General features: G+C 43.7%; 1 protein-coding gene across 1 annotated transcript; it reads left to right on the top strand.

Moving 5' to 3' along the window:
* The first annotated feature begins 4,829 nt into the window (after nt 1-4,829).
* Nucleotides 4,830-14,215, top strand: ARRDC4 (arrestin domain containing 4). Its single transcript, XM_064456160.1, has 8 exons — nt 4,830-5,382; nt 6,566-6,632; nt 6,921-7,068; nt 8,890-8,992; nt 9,704-9,960; nt 10,535-10,697; nt 11,246-11,400; nt 11,518-14,215. Exons 1-8 carry the CDS (start codon nt 4,845-4,847, stop codon nt 11,572-11,574), a joined length of 1,488 nt encoding a protein of 495 aa, XP_064312230.1. The 5' UTR covers nt 4,830-4,844; the 3' UTR covers nt 11,575-14,215.
* Nucleotides 14,216-15,106: the final 891 nt, after the last annotated feature.

The raw sequence follows: 15,106 nt of genomic DNA, 5'->3' as shown, positions 1-15,106 counted from the left end.
TCAAGTGTTTTCTTTACCAGTGCATGAAACAACATGATGGTCCATCACATGCTGGGATGCAATCCCAGTCCCTTGTGCTGGGACCCTTGTCCTGTGGGCAGGCTTGCTGCTGCCACCTCATGAGACTGTTCATCTGGAGGTGAGGGGGAAGGGCCTGACACTGCGCTCCCACTAAAAGAAGAAAGGATCCCTGCAGTTTGGACATAACCCTTTCATCTACCCCAGCCTCTCGACCCAGGGATGAGACACACCCCTCCCACCCCTCAGAAGGTAAGGACAGGGTCGGGGGCAGTTGTATGAACCAAGCACTCAGCACATGAGCCTTGACAGCTTGGTTCTCAGTCATCAACCTAGTGCGACCTACTCTGTCCCTCCTCTGCCTCAGACTTCCTACATCAGCTGTCCTACTGTCATTTGTGATTTTCCATTTCCAGACATAACCTTGTATTAAGATTGGTCTTTTGGCCTTCAAGACAATTGCACTTTCTCTGACCAGCTGTGTGAACAAACACCTGCCAGGATAAGACATACACCTTGAGATTCCTGGGACAGTATCTCAGTATTTGCTTTTCTCAGTGTACCATGTAGGGGATGATTCTTAAAAATACGCTTACTGGTGTTTTACACATTGGCAGTGGTGACACATCAGACGAGCTGGGCACTGTGTTTGCAGCAGCACTTGGAAAAGCATCTCTGGCTCCCTGCAGCCTCCTATCTGTAAATGTCACTTAATTGTCTAAAAAAAATTTGGCTGACCTTTCAATTACTGGTAATAGAATAAAAGCCATAAAAGCCTGTACGTGACAGCAAGTGTCACCAATACCCATGTGTCACCTGCTTGTGCTGATTGAGAGCACAAGGGAGAATTCACACCCTGCTCTGGGGCTGCATGTTTGGCACAGCGCTGGTAAAGGAACTCACTGGTAAAAGGCCAGTAACTAGGGAAAGAGAGGAATCGCCTCCCATCCCTCCCCATCTTGACTCCATCAACAAACCCAGAAAGAGGATTTCTGAATACCTGGCAAAACTGGCCCTGGATTCTGAGGGCTTTTGTGGAACTCAGAGTCCATAATATCTGCTTCCAGAGGTAAACATTGCTCTCACTCAACTGCTTTCCAACCCATTGAGATAGACTACTTGCAGATAAAGGGTGAAGTATACGTGCAAATACTCCCCACCATGCAGAAAGAAGGTTGGGGAGTTTATGAGGCCTTCATTCACGCAGGGCGTATCTCACGGCTCTTCCACTAACTGAACTGCAGCTCAGTCGCTGTGGTTTTGCCTGTTGTGTTTGGTGCTGGATGAGAAAGACACTTGAATGGATGTTATAGTACAGCAATCTCAAGTAAGAAATCCACAGTTTGTAAATTAGCTGTTAGCAGCTCTCAAAAACACTTCCCAAAGTCCTCCAGTAGCAGAAATAGCTGTTCACTCTCTGAACTGTCAGGCTATTGATTAAGATCACAAAGGCTTAGTTGGCAAACTCCTAGTGCTGGTGTCTGACTCATGATTAGGAGCTCTGTCTCAGCTCCCTTCGAGCAGGAAGAGGACAGCAAATACTGATCAAGGTTTTTACTTCCTTTCCAGTCACAGCTCAGACCACTGAAAAATAGAGACCTTCCTGGCAGAGGTCACTGTTGCTAAGACCAGTTTTTATCTTGTATCTTCCACAAAAATGGTTATTTATATATCAGGTGTCCTTCCCATTGTGGAAATTGGAATCTATACAATATTTTCAAAAATTCTTCTAGCAGTTCAAGCCCTGATAGTCTATTTTCAATATATACACTGAAATGAGTTAAAAATAATAATTACATGTAGAAACTGACACGGTGAGATTCATCTAAATTCAGTAATCTGACCACCACAGTCATTTCCAAATTAACCAGCAGAGCCAGGATATTCCCTGCTGCTGTAGGAAGATGTTCTCCTAGTTCCTTCACCTTCAAGGGAGGTCTGTGATTATTGCTAAAGCTGTTCACAGCTTTGTGGATACTCTCAAATTAGACCTTTCTTTGTGTATTCCTTACTCTTACAGGCTAAGCTATGCATTAATTGACTCATTCAGGCAGCTCTTTCTTGCACAGTCCTGAATAAAGTGGCAAAATAAGTGAAATGAAGATATAATCGAGCATGTTATTGTATCTCCTGCTCTTTCACACATACACCCACACACAAATACCCACTCACACACACACAGCCACACACAAATATCCACTCACACATACACACCCACGCTGTCTGAGTGTTCATCTTCTGTTCCTTCCTTCTGGCTCATCAGAGACCAAAATAGCAATGTGGTGGTTTCCACCACTTGTGCTACAACTTCAATGTGTGGGTCAGTCAAAATGCCTCATGCACAAGCAAGTGTTCTCAACATGGGTGGGTGAGAAAAACTGATTGCTCCACAATAATTTCAACAAGTTCTGGTCTTTGAATCCCACTGAAGAAAAAAAAAAAAAGTATATTAAAGGGCAAGCAAACATCTGGAAGAAGTATCATCTGACTGTGACAGAACGTTCCTATTAACTATATCTCCTACAGGCTAATTGCTCAAGTGATTCAAGCCTCCTAACTCTCACTAATTCTGTATAATGTTTTGTTTCATAAGCAATTGTCCATGTTTATTCATTTCCCTATCTAGCTCATTTGCACTTGCAAAGAATAAATGGGAGGCAACGTCTGAATGGTCACATAATACCCATAAGAGAATTAATTACTCTTATACAGGATCTAATTCATACAAGGAAAAAAAGGGAGGTGTGGGATTTTGGTTTTTTTCCCCTCTGTATCATAATTTCACAATCAGTTGCAAGAAATCGCATACACACGTTGTACCTAAGCAATTTGAGCAAATAAGCGAATATTCAGCACGCACATCCAAGCATGTTCTGTTGGCTGGCTACAAAACTAACCTGATGCTTGCTAATGTAAAAAACTGGATATAAGGAAAAGATTTATGCAAAACTAGACATTCAAGCTATATTAGTTTAATTGAACAAAAAATAACAAAGCATAATTCCTACCAATAATGCAACATTTGCACTTTCTACAAAAACTATTTCAAAAACCACAAAGGGATATGAATATCCAAAAATTCTTTAAATATTCAAACAACCATCAGGGCGTTATTTTCTTTAGTTACATAATTCTTCATCATGAGCTGGGGAACCCACAGCCAAGGGTCCAACCAGCCTATGAATTCACCGCATCTATAACCACATTACTTTTTCTGACATTATTATTGATTAACACAGAGGTTTGCATTGACTTGTAGCCCACAAAGTGTGTTCAAAAGGCCTACCTCGCTCTCGGCAAGGGCAAGTTCTTCATCACGGAAGTAACTCCAAATATGAGCCTATGTTTCACAGAACCATCTAACACAATGGTATGCCAGGGATTCTGAGAAAGCCTCACGTTATCTTGTCAGTTATTTAAAAGCCAAGGCTCTGAGTCTGGAAGACATTTTTTGCTAATTTCAGCAATTAACTGAGTCAGCTGGGAAACACCAGGCTGGTGTTTTCCTGAGCTCCAGGGGGACGAAGGAATGCAGAAGATGCAGCTGTCAGAAGCTTCAAGCAGGCAGGTGACTCGGGCTGGGAAATGACTCCTTCGTCACCAATGGAAATGCCGGCAGATCATTCACCATACACACCTTCAGGAAGATGCGTGACTACAGACTCAGGCAATCATAAAACATGACACTTCCCAGAACAAAATTAATTTTTGTCTGTCCAGCATACCCAAAGCATTTCATTTTGTAGCATGTATTGGGTTGGATATTGGCGGGACCCGGGGCACGGAGTTGTAGCAGCCTTGCCTGTCGGGCTGCTGATCTGGCTGTACTCTTCTATCAATGTAGACACATTTGCCACTCTTCCTATAGATGCTGCTCCTAAGCTTCTACTTGTAAAAATGGGAAATAACAGCAAACTTTGCATTTGTTCTAGTGGATAGGTCTTCTGAGTATTACCTGTAGACCATTTGTACGTAAAAGTTTATACCACACTGCTGAGGTATAACAGCATGCAGCTCTGCGTACCCATTTCTCTACTCAAATGGGGATTTAGTCACAAGCTCTTGAACCAGGATGCTTCTTGGTTTACAAAGCGCAGAAAAACTCAGCACCTACGCGGACCACGGGGCGTGCGGGCATCCCGGGGCAGCTCACTTACAGCCTAAACCCCTTCACCTCCCCTTCGCTGGTGGGGCGGGAGGGGGGCGCACACGGGCCGTATGAGCTTCCTGAGGTAACCCCCGGGCAAACCCGGGTGCGAACGGCAGCACCGCGCTGTTCTGCCCACTGTAACACTCCAGCCGGCGCGGCTGTCGGCGGGGGGAAGGCTGGGACCGACGCCGACGCGGCAGCGGCCCCAGCACTCCCTCCTCAGCCGCCATGACGGGAGCCGAGGCCCGCCCAGGGCCTCCCCACAGTGCAGGGCCCGCTGCCCCGTCAGGCTGCGCAGGCGGTGGGGCGTCGAGGCCCGGGACCTCCAGCAGGCCGGAATCCACGGAGGCTCCGCTGCCCGGGCCCTGGCCCGGGCCCACCCCAGCGGCGCTGCTACGGCCAACATTTGCCCGCCGCCCCCGCCTCGCCTCGCCTCGCCACCCCTCCCCTCACGGGTTCGCCCCGCCCCCGCGGCCCCGCCCCGCCCCTTCCCCGCCTGTTTATCCACAGGCTGTGCACGTGGTAGCCGTGCCGCGCCATTGGCCCTCCTGCCAGGGAGCTGCAGCCGCCCTGCCAATCGGGTAGCTGTCCACGCGCGGCCGGCCTCATCCGATTGGCTCCTCCGCGGTGATCACGCAGCGTGACGCACTCCGAGTGTGCTCCCGCCGACGAACCAATGAGGAGGGGCACCGGGGGCAGCCCGCGACGAATAGTAGAACGAGGAGCCAAGGGGTGGCCAATGAGGACCAATGAGGAGCCGACCCGCTCCTCATTGAGGGCGGGACTATCCCCTGCGGGCGCTGGCGGAGACAGACGGGTTTTAAAGCAACCGCCGAGGGGGGCCGGAGGCTTCCCCCGCAGCCGGGGCGCGATGGCGGCGGCGGCCGGGCCGGGCCCGGGCCCCGGGGCCGGCGGGGCGGTGAGGACGCTGGCGCTGCTACTGGAGGACGAGGCCCGTCGCGGCGGCGGCTGTTACTGCAGCGGGGACACGGTGTCCGGGCAGGTGCTGCTGGAGCTGGCGGGCCCGCTGCCGCTCCGCGGGCTGCGCCTGGAGGCCGCCGGCCGGGCCCGCGTCGCTTGGAGCGAGAGCTCGGGCGCCGTCGCCGGGGCGGGGAGCTGGGGGGCAGCGGCGGCGAGGGCGGCGGGGCCGCGGCGGGAGGCGGAGGTGCGGTACCTGGACATCCGGCAGAGCCTCCTGCGGGACCCGCCCCAAGGTGAGGGGCGGCCGGGCGGGGTCGGCGGGCGCGGCCGGGGCCTGGCGGGGGATCCCGGGGTGGGCTGGGGCGGGGGGTGGGGGGGCCAGGGTAGGGCTGCGGGTCGAAGCCCCCCTGCGCCCCGGGGCGTCCCGCCGCAGGACGGCGCCCACGCCCGCTGCTCCCAGAGCGGGGCCGGGGGGAGGCTGGGGGGGTGAAACCCCGGCCCGAGAGAAGCGGGCACCGGGCCTGGGTGGTGAGGGGTGGCGGGACGCCGCGGGTCGCGGGGGCTGGGAGCGGCCGGCCGGCGCGGCCACAGACGCGTCCTCCCTCCGCACACGTGTGTGTGCCCGGGGCTGGCGACAGCTTCGCCAGCGGTCACGTTATTCTCGGTATTAACGGCGGAAAAAAGCAGGCCGGGGCCAGAAGGAAGCCTGCAGCCCTTCGTCTCCCACGCTCTGCCTTGGTGTCGTGCAGCGGTCAGCTCTGCCGTGAATTGCATCGGGCACCTGCGTGCTGGTGGAGCTCTGCGAGCAGCGCCCGTGAGGCTGCCGGCGGGAGAGGCTCGGAGCAGCCGGCCGCCTTTTGCAGCGGCTTAAGAAATCAGGGGGAAGCTCTTTGTTGCGAAGGGCTCCGGCTGGCAGTTTTGTCACTGGGACGCTGCACCCCTACGGCAGTGTTGGAAAGGGGAAATGGCATTTCGTTCTGTGAGGGCGAGACGCGTCTCAAGTTCATCTGTAAGAAAAGCAAATCTAGGCCTTCAAAAACTGCACAGTAGTAGGCCTTCCATGAATGTATTGAGGTTACACATATTAATAGTATTTCATAACACCTTAAAATGCAGCTTTTTAGCACAAATTCTAGTTTACTTGTTAATTGAAAAAGTAGACTAATTGCTGTCCTGCTGAAAAGAAACTTGCTTTGTGCTTTCCAGAAGCCATTTTGGATTAGAAATTGGCCAGAGTCCTGAATTGAAACTCAAGGTCTCCCATGTTTCCTTGATTTTTTTTTTTTTTTTTCACTGAAATCGCATCACAGCATAAATAAAGCATGGGCTCCAATCCAGAACCCACTGGGATCAATAAAAACTTCTCCTAGTCCCTTGCATCTGGGTGTTCTTATACATAAATAATTTAGAAAAGCATCTGCTTTGTTCTTCTATTTATGGAATAACTAAAACATACTATTCATTTTTATCCTACAGGTGAGGAAACCTTAATTCTTCTAGATGGAAGACATGAATTTCCGTTCAGCTTTCAACTCCCTCAAGAGTAAGTTAAATAATCCAACCTTGAAGGGGCTGTGCTGGACCCTGCTTGTTGTGGAACATTAAGTTAATGTAATTTGCCTTGTGGGTTTTTTAGTATCAAACTGATGGGTGAACTTTATGTGTGTCTGAATCGGTCACCGCATAGACGGGCCTTGTTCGCTTCAGCTTCTATAAGGCCCTAAAAGTACAACAAGCTGTAAATAGCTAAACATTTATGTACACAGGAAGTGTTTGTGTTTGGAACTAAATTATAAACTTATGGTAATGCTTTTATGACTGCTTGTTTCAGACCTCTGGTGACCTCTTTTACTGGGAAGTATGGCAGCATTCAGTACTATGTGAAAGCAATTCTGGAGAGGCCTGCAGCACCTGATCAAAGTGTACAGACAGAGCTTCAGGTCATTAGCCATATCGACATCAGCTCACCAGCTTTATTGGTAAGAGGGTCCTCCGCTCCTCCTCCCCCTTCTAAAGCCATCTGCAAAAAAATCCTTTCCAAGAAGCATTCACATCCAACCATAACCATTTCTGTGTTATTCTGGAGTGTCATTTTCTGACTTCTGAAAGCATATAAGCTCCCTAAGCTTTTCTCTATAAATAGATGATCTTAGGTTGTGTGAATAGCAAACAGAGTGGCTTTTTTTAATACCATTGATTACGTCCCTGCTGGCAGAGATGCTCTTGCCAAAAAGTTATGCAGGCTTCAGATGCATAAATAAGGCTTAATAATAATAATGCACAAGCATAAAGTAGTTACTCTTACCAGAGCAACTACATTCACAGGGCTGCAGTGTCCTAAACTCAACAATAATAGTAGGTTGAGGAACAGTAATTATAGAAGAGTATTAATCATGCCCAGCCTGTCATTTATGCTCTGGCCATTATGTTACGTATCCTTCCATTTTGCATGTCGTTTTCTAACATTAAGTGTGTGCATGCAGCTGCTTCCGAGATCTTTTCAGTTATTTCCTTATGACAGATTTGGCCACATTAAAGCATTGAGTTTCTAATAATCGCTAGAAATACTGTAGAGTAATAAGAAAGATCAGGCATTAAGTAATGAGAAAATAGGCAAGATGGAAGCTAATGAGCTGGATTCTTTTATCTCAACCCATATTATGAAAATAATATAAAATTATACCTTGCACTTTCATGATAGCAACTGGATCTAAATGGTTATTCATTTAAATATGAATGACTAATTTCTACTTTATTTAAAATGCTAGGGTAATTTTAACATTTCATCGTGATGTGAACGCAGCTAAGATGTTTTGAGCAGGGCTTTTTTTCCTCTTTATATGCTTACATTTTAATCTTTAGAGAGAAGTTAAAGTACTCTGGCAGTGGCATCTGTAAGCAGAATATAGTCTTTATATTCCACAATGTATGTTACGGTATGAAGACAGCATATCCAGATAGAATCAGATTTATTTAGGTTGGAAAAGACCTTTAAGATCATCAAGTCTGGCTGTTAAATACTACAGCCATAGATGCTGCAAGGATAGGGTAGACCGTAGGTTATTGCACAGGAGAGGGTTGTGGGGCACATAAAGTAGGCAGTGCCTGTCTTAATGGATTCCAAGGTTAGAGCCAAAAAAGTGCAAAACAACACAAACTTTAGACTTCATAATTATATTGTGTACTCATGCGTTTACTCTAATGAAAAAATGTTACAGATAGTGTAAATGTCTTCTAATGTGACAGTCCTCCATGAATAAAGATGGGTTTTGTCATAAGCCTAAATTTTTGGGGGGGTTGTGTGGCTTGCAGGTTATAAAGATGCATCACCTTAGCCCAGTGTGTATACATTTATCCTTACAAAGGATTCAAAGGTAAAAGCAGTTTGCCTGCTTAAGTATTAGTTGTTTGCAGATGAAATTAATTCTGCATTCTCCTCCACTGAGGAACGTGGGCTTAAATACCACAGTACTCCATTAGACCTTTAAAAAGTCACACCTATAAAATTTGCTAAATCAATCTTTTTCAAGACAGATTATATTCAAATGCAGATTGATCTTTGTGTTACCAACTTGATATGGTCTAAACGCAGACTGGGATTTTGAAACAGCCACGTGTTCGGATAGCCAAACCTTGGTTACGTTTTACATGGTGGCAAAACTCCAGTTGTGTTGAGCAGTACAGTGATTCAGATCAAGGGGACATGAGAGCTAGATTGCAATGACTGATATGCGTAACATTAAGCTACAAGTGATTGACAGTTTTATGCCATAAAATGAAAAATACTCTATATTTTATAGACACCTGTTCTAAGAAGTCAGGAGAAGATGGTTGGCTGTTGGTTTTTCACCTCTGGACCAGTGTCCCTCAGTGCCAAAATAGAGAGGAAGGGATACTGTAATGGTAAGAGTAGTTATCTTCAAAATGTGAATACTGAACATCCAAAAGGGTGTTTCCATCTCTGTGAAGCCAATGCTTTATAGCTGAAAGAATAGTTCTGTTTGGTAGGTAGTAAATTGAGATCTGTATGAACTTGCTTTAACAAAAATCATCTTGCCTTTCCCCTCACTTCCCCCCTTGGGAATATAAACTGAAAGGAAGTCCTGTTAATCAGTAGTCTTATGGAAAAGCCATGTGCACTTGAGTATAAAGAACAACAAAATGCTTTTATTTGGGATAAAATACTTAATTGTGGATGTAATCAGGTTTTTATGTCTTGTTTGTATAGGTTTACACTTCTGTAAGAATGAGCTTTAGCAGCTTCCTTGTCATCTGGATAACGTTAGATACATTGAGGAAATAAAATATTCTGAAACTCAGTACTATAGAAAAGGAAGACTGGTGTGTAATTTGCAAGTAAAGCTTTCATAGCTTGTTCATATTATGCTTGATGTTTCAAAATCAATCATTGTTTCTATGTAAAATGTAGTAGGTGGCTATAATTCTGCCTGGATACAACTCTGGAGTAAAAAAAAAAAAACCTAGCTTGAGGAAACTGACAAGTATTGTTCTCGTAACATCGCAGATGATGTACGTGCTGCGTAACATGCTTTGATACTCCCAGAGGAAAGTTGGCAAATACAAATTAATCATTGAACTTTTTCTGCCTTTCAGGGGAAGCCATACCAATCTATGCAGAAATTGAGAACTGCTCTTCCCGTCTGATTGTTCCAAAAGCTGCCATTTTCCAAACACAAACTTACCTGGCCAGTGGGAAGACAAAAACTTTCCGACAGATGGTTGCCAATGTCCGAGGAAACCATATTGCCTCTGGGAGTACAGATACCTGGAATGGGAAAACTCTGAAAATCCCACCTGTATCCCCCTCTATACTTGACTGCTGTATTATTAGGGTAGAATATTCATTAGCTGTAAGTATGGATTTTTATTATACATGTACATACTCTTGAGTACTGCATTGAGTTGGGAACAGAGGAATTTTCTGTACTGAACACTTATTTTGGAGTTTGGGAACAACAATAAATGTAAATAAGTGTCATATACTGTATTAGTGAGAGACTGAAGATCATGAAGAGATTCTGAAATGGAAAGATAGGAACAACAGGGAAAATGGAACAATGTTTCTGAGGAAAAGCAGCTTAGTTTTAGACCTGCAGAGGTTATTAGAGGAAAGTAGTTCAAGCTGAACGGGTTCCTCTAGTGATCCTTTTCAGAAATGGAAAGGTAGGACTGAGAACCAAGTGTGTAGGTATTTTTGTCCACCTGTTTTGTACATTTTTAATGTCATCTAGAGACAAGGTACAGAAAGAAGGAAGCTGCTGGAAAATGAATGAAAGCTGCCAGAGTATTAGCTAAATGTATCTGGGATGAGAGAACTCCTAATTTCTAAACAGTGTGCAGCATAGGGAGTAGGGTAGATTCTAGGAGCAGCAATTCAATGGGGTCTCACGATGTTTTTTCTTTTATTTGGGGGTTATCACCTAGGTGTATATCCATATTCCTGGTGCTAAGAAATTGATGATTGAAATGCCTCTGGTGATTGGCACTATTCCATGTATTGGATTTTCAAGCAGAAACTCCAGCATTACCAGCCAGTTTAGTATGGATATGAGTTGGCTGGCATTGACCATGCCAGAACACCCTGAAGGTAATACATATTGAACTCTTTATAATACAGCATAGTACTGACTGCAGCTGAAGGGTAGTAGTGCCAGTTTAAGGGCACCACTAGGGATGTAGGCCATTAAAGTATGACTCATGACCAGCAAGGCACATCAGTCTAAGTCAAGATCCAAACAGACTGGTGAGGATACCCTAACTCCAGTGTTTAAGTCTCTCTAACCCTTTCTGACTACTTTCAGCTGAATCTTGAAATAACCAACTTCTGATAATGGGAATTCTACTCTGGAGGTAGACACCTTAAAGTTTATCATGACTGAATATATCTTGATACAGCACAGGTTTGTTGCTGGAGTAGCCCTAAAAGCATCCATAGTGTTCCTGCTGAATCACCTAAGCTTACTAAGAACATAATGCCAGTTAGAGTACTTACAAGGATAGTGCACTTCGTGCAGTTTGACAATAGTACAATGTTTAATAAATACGGTTTTCATGGTGTTGGATACTGTAATACATATGTTGCCTTGGTGTGTGAGAGTAGTTCGAAAGGTGACAGTAGCATCTCTTGTGTTTCAGCACCACCAAATTATGCTGATGTAGTGTCAGAGGAAGAGTTCTCCAGACATGTTCCTGCTTATCCACCACCAATTGACTGTGAGGAACAATTGTGTTGTCCTGTCTTTGCTTACATACAAGAGTTCCGGTTTCAGCCTCCACCTCTTTATTCTGAGGTAAAAAAATAAACAGCAGGTGGTGTTTTTATTGTCAAATGGAAAAAAAAAACCCAACCTCACATACAGAAGTGCGAGAATTCTAGGCAGTAATTGTTGCCTTTCTTCTCTCTGTAGATTGATCCACACCCAACTGATGTAGAAGAAATTCAGCCTGTTTCATTCATGCTCTGAAGAGGATTTGTAATGAGCATCATTGTGATGAATGTCTTAATCTTTCTGCTGCTTAAGCTGATAGTGCAGCTAAAAAGGAAACAGTTTTCTTTTTGAAAACTTAAGTTTGTGTACAAGAAAGGCAAAGGAAAATGGAGGGGGAGGTATGAGCATGTTTGATGATGGAAGAGAATCTGCTGGATTAGTCTGCACGGTGGACGTTGTGGGAGCAGCTATACTTGGGATACTTGAGAAGTACCTGAAAATACTGAAAGCTTTCTGAAAAGTGGATATACTACATGAAGTACGAGGAGGAGATGTAAGGATCTTCTGAAGAGAAAAGAATTTATATTTTGTTTGGAACACTCTGGAAGAATTTACGTAATTATGTTCATGTTGAGAACTTCTGTAGTAGAATTTGTGTAGTAGAACAGAATGTGGGGTGAGAAAACATTTCCAAAAGATTCCAGTGTTCAAGGGGCTTCAGTTTTGCACTGTCTGCATCCAAGAAAGGAACACTACTAAAATGTGGAGTGAAGCCTTCACTCTAGCTTAACTTTGTATTTCCTGAGAATCTGCCCTTCTAACAACTGCCAAGTGGTACTATTTCATCATTCATAATGATCCTAAAGACATCATGGATGACAGAATAGCTATTACGCAATATTATGAAGGCAACCATTTACTGAATGAAAGACACAAGTATGTAAAAGAAAATTGAACTTTGATAAGAGCTTATGCACTATGCTTTCTTTCAAGGGATTTCTTAAGGGAATTATTGTAGCCTCTTCTACTGTGAGTTATTTTTCTGCATCTTAAGCCTATGGATAGCATGATAAGGGGAAGCGTGGCAAGGGAGCATCCTTTCGCCAGCAGCAGGTATACTTGGCAAAATGGACAATACTTATTTATTCAGAAGCCTTTATAAGCCTACCTCTGTTTTGGATATTTACTTACGGTCAGATTTGAGACCAAAAAAAGTCTTGTTAAAGAAGCTCCAGTATACTTCAAGGTTCTAAAAGGGACCCTAAATGGTTTCTGTGGTTAGGGAATGAGATGATAGGAGGAGTAGGGAGAGGTGTAAATATGCCCAGAATAGACATAGCTTATAACTGAAGTGAAAGCGGACGTCAGGGGAACAAAACCCTGGTAATGGCACAAAGCTTTTCATTACTCCTGCATTTTTGTCTCAATTTATTGTCAGGGGCTGCACTGGTCATTTGCTATCCATAATACTTTTTGTTAGTGTGTTTTCTTGTTTGTTTTTGCTGTTTAATTTTGTTTTGGTGCAATATTTTAATGTTTTCTTCCTCAGGTCATTTAGAACAGTGAGAGTTTGTTGCTGCTAAGAGTGAAGGCACAGCATTTTACTTGGCCCTTCTGCTGCCTTCATTTATAGTAGAATGTTTGCTTCCTGCCAAGCATCAATTGGAATAAATAAGCCGCCATCAACAGAACACTTAAAGTAGCAGACACACAGCATTCTCAATATGCATGTTTACATTAGAGCCTCTAAACTACAGGGGATTTCGAACTACTAAAACTACTCTGTCTTACGAAGGGTTTTGGGTTAAAACCCGGTGCTTCATGTGGTAAAACATTGTACTTTCTGATAACTACAAGAACAGTAATTGAGTTCCCTTCATTTCATCAATAACTGCAGTTTTAAAAAGTTTAAATGGTTTTTTATGAAACCTGTCTTCATTTATGAAGCAAGGATTTTTCTACAGGCATACATGGATATATATTTTTAGCCTTCTTTTAGTATGACTTCCTTACATCGTCTAATTTCTAGCACTTCACCTCAAGTCATTTTTTACATCAGTGTAAAAGACATACTGATTGAGATTTGCGTTTCCAAACTGCAGTTATTGTGTTCATTTGCAACTTTAATGTCTTCTATAGCAAATGCAGCTTTAACCAAAACTTAAGTGCATCTTTTAGAAAGGACATTCTAAAAATTAGCGTATATCTGAAGTCTAAAGATGTAGCTGTCATGCCTTTTTACTGAAGTGATGGCGCGCCCATACAATCAACACAGGACTTTTCATTTCCATCACCTGGAAAGGGAACAAGCATATTTTCCTGAAAGAGATACCATTATAGTTACTTGAAAAGTAATGTGGCTGTGTATTAACTTGCATGTTAATAATTCGAACTACTAGCTTAAAGAACATTAGGTGCTTTTTTGGACTGTCATACCCAATAGGTGATGTACGCTACCTGGTATAAACATAGTCAAGCAAACAAGAGCATGAAGGGCAAAGATGTGCTTTTTTTTTTTTCCTTTTTCCTAAAACCTTTTGAGTTGTTTTTTATTATTTGCAGATAAACTGTGGCCTTAGATTGTTTGCTGCAAAAAAGACAAACAACTAGAATGTGTTTCTTAGGAAGCACACATACCCCTTCACAGGAGGGGTGAAAAAAAGATAAAATTCTGCTCTGACACTTTGCTTAGTGCAGAAGTTGATCCTTAAAAAATAATTACTGTTTGCACAATAATAAGTTCAATATGCAGGGGCTTTGTTTTGATAACTGTGAAACAGTTTAAAAGAGACAAAATAAAAAAAAAAACATGCTATTTAACATACAGGAACATGATTGTATTTTGTACTAATGAATGAGCCCCATGGGTTCTTTGTTAATAAAAGTGTTAAACCTACCTAGTGCTGCTCATCTCTGGTTGAGTGTCTCTAAGACAAATGGCTACAATGTCAAGAACTTGTGTTGTACTGACTGTGAACACATACAGATCTCCTAACTCCTTTCTGATCTGGGATCCTTGCCGTCATCTGTCACTGCTTTAGTTCCTTGAACTATCCATAACCAAGTATTGGAACAAATTTATCAAACACAGCCTGCTCCTACCTATAGTTACTATGTAATATACAGGACTTAATTGTGGGTATCTTACCTATAAAGACTGAAGTGGCAGGATCTGTGCTCTAATGAGCTTCCTCATCTTGTGTTTTAATCTTGGAGGATATTGTATTGCCTTTAGACTAGATTATCTTTACTCTGTAGTTTGTTGGTCTAAATACATCTGAACATCCTTACAACCATAGTACAGAACAATTAAAGCAGAGCATCTCATATCATGGGAAACAGATGACAAATTGTATCTGTGACATAGCTCACCTAAGCCATAAATAAATTGATGAAATCTCTTGTCAGGGTCCTGCTCCCAAAGATTTGAGGAACAACAAACAGAACAGTTGATTTCTTCTGTTCCCACTTTTGAGGGAAGACAGCAACCCTCTCCTTGGAAAATCCAGGTGAAGATGCTCTTCAGGACCACCTGTTCAAGCACTGGAGCTTGCAGAGGTGGTCATGACTTGGAGAAAGAGAAACGCAAAACCTCAAATTCCAGTCTTAGATTTCTAAAACGTCTCTTACTAAATAATCCTAAAATATCACTAAGTTCACAGTAAGAATTATACTTCATCCACAGTTTTATAGGGGACTAGTTCCGTTGACAAACTAATTGTCTATTAAAATATGTTCAGTGTTTAAACAGGTAGTAAATTATGTGCTCTGCTATACAGAGAGCAGA

The sequence above is a fragment of the Phalacrocorax carbo genome, chromosome 7 (genome assembly GCF_963921805.1).
Source record: "Phalacrocorax carbo chromosome 7, bPhaCar2.1, whole genome shotgun sequence".
NCBI lineage: Eukaryota > Metazoa > Chordata > Aves > Suliformes > Phalacrocoracidae > Phalacrocorax > Phalacrocorax carbo.
This window is presented reverse-complemented; position numbering and strand designations above follow the sequence as displayed.

Coding starts and splice junctions, on each gene's coding strand:
- ARRDC4 (XM_064456160.1), top strand. CDS start 4,845: ATGAGGAGGGGCACCGGGGGCAGCCCGCGACGAATAGTAGAACGAGGA. Junction 8,993..9,703: donor GAGGAAGGGATACTGTAATG/GTAAGAGTAGTT, acceptor TCTGCCTTTCAG/GGGAAGCCATACCAATCTAT. Junction 11,401..11,517: donor CTCCACCTCTTTATTCTGAG/GTAAAAAAATAA, acceptor TTCTCTCTGTAG/ATTGATCCACACCCAACTGA.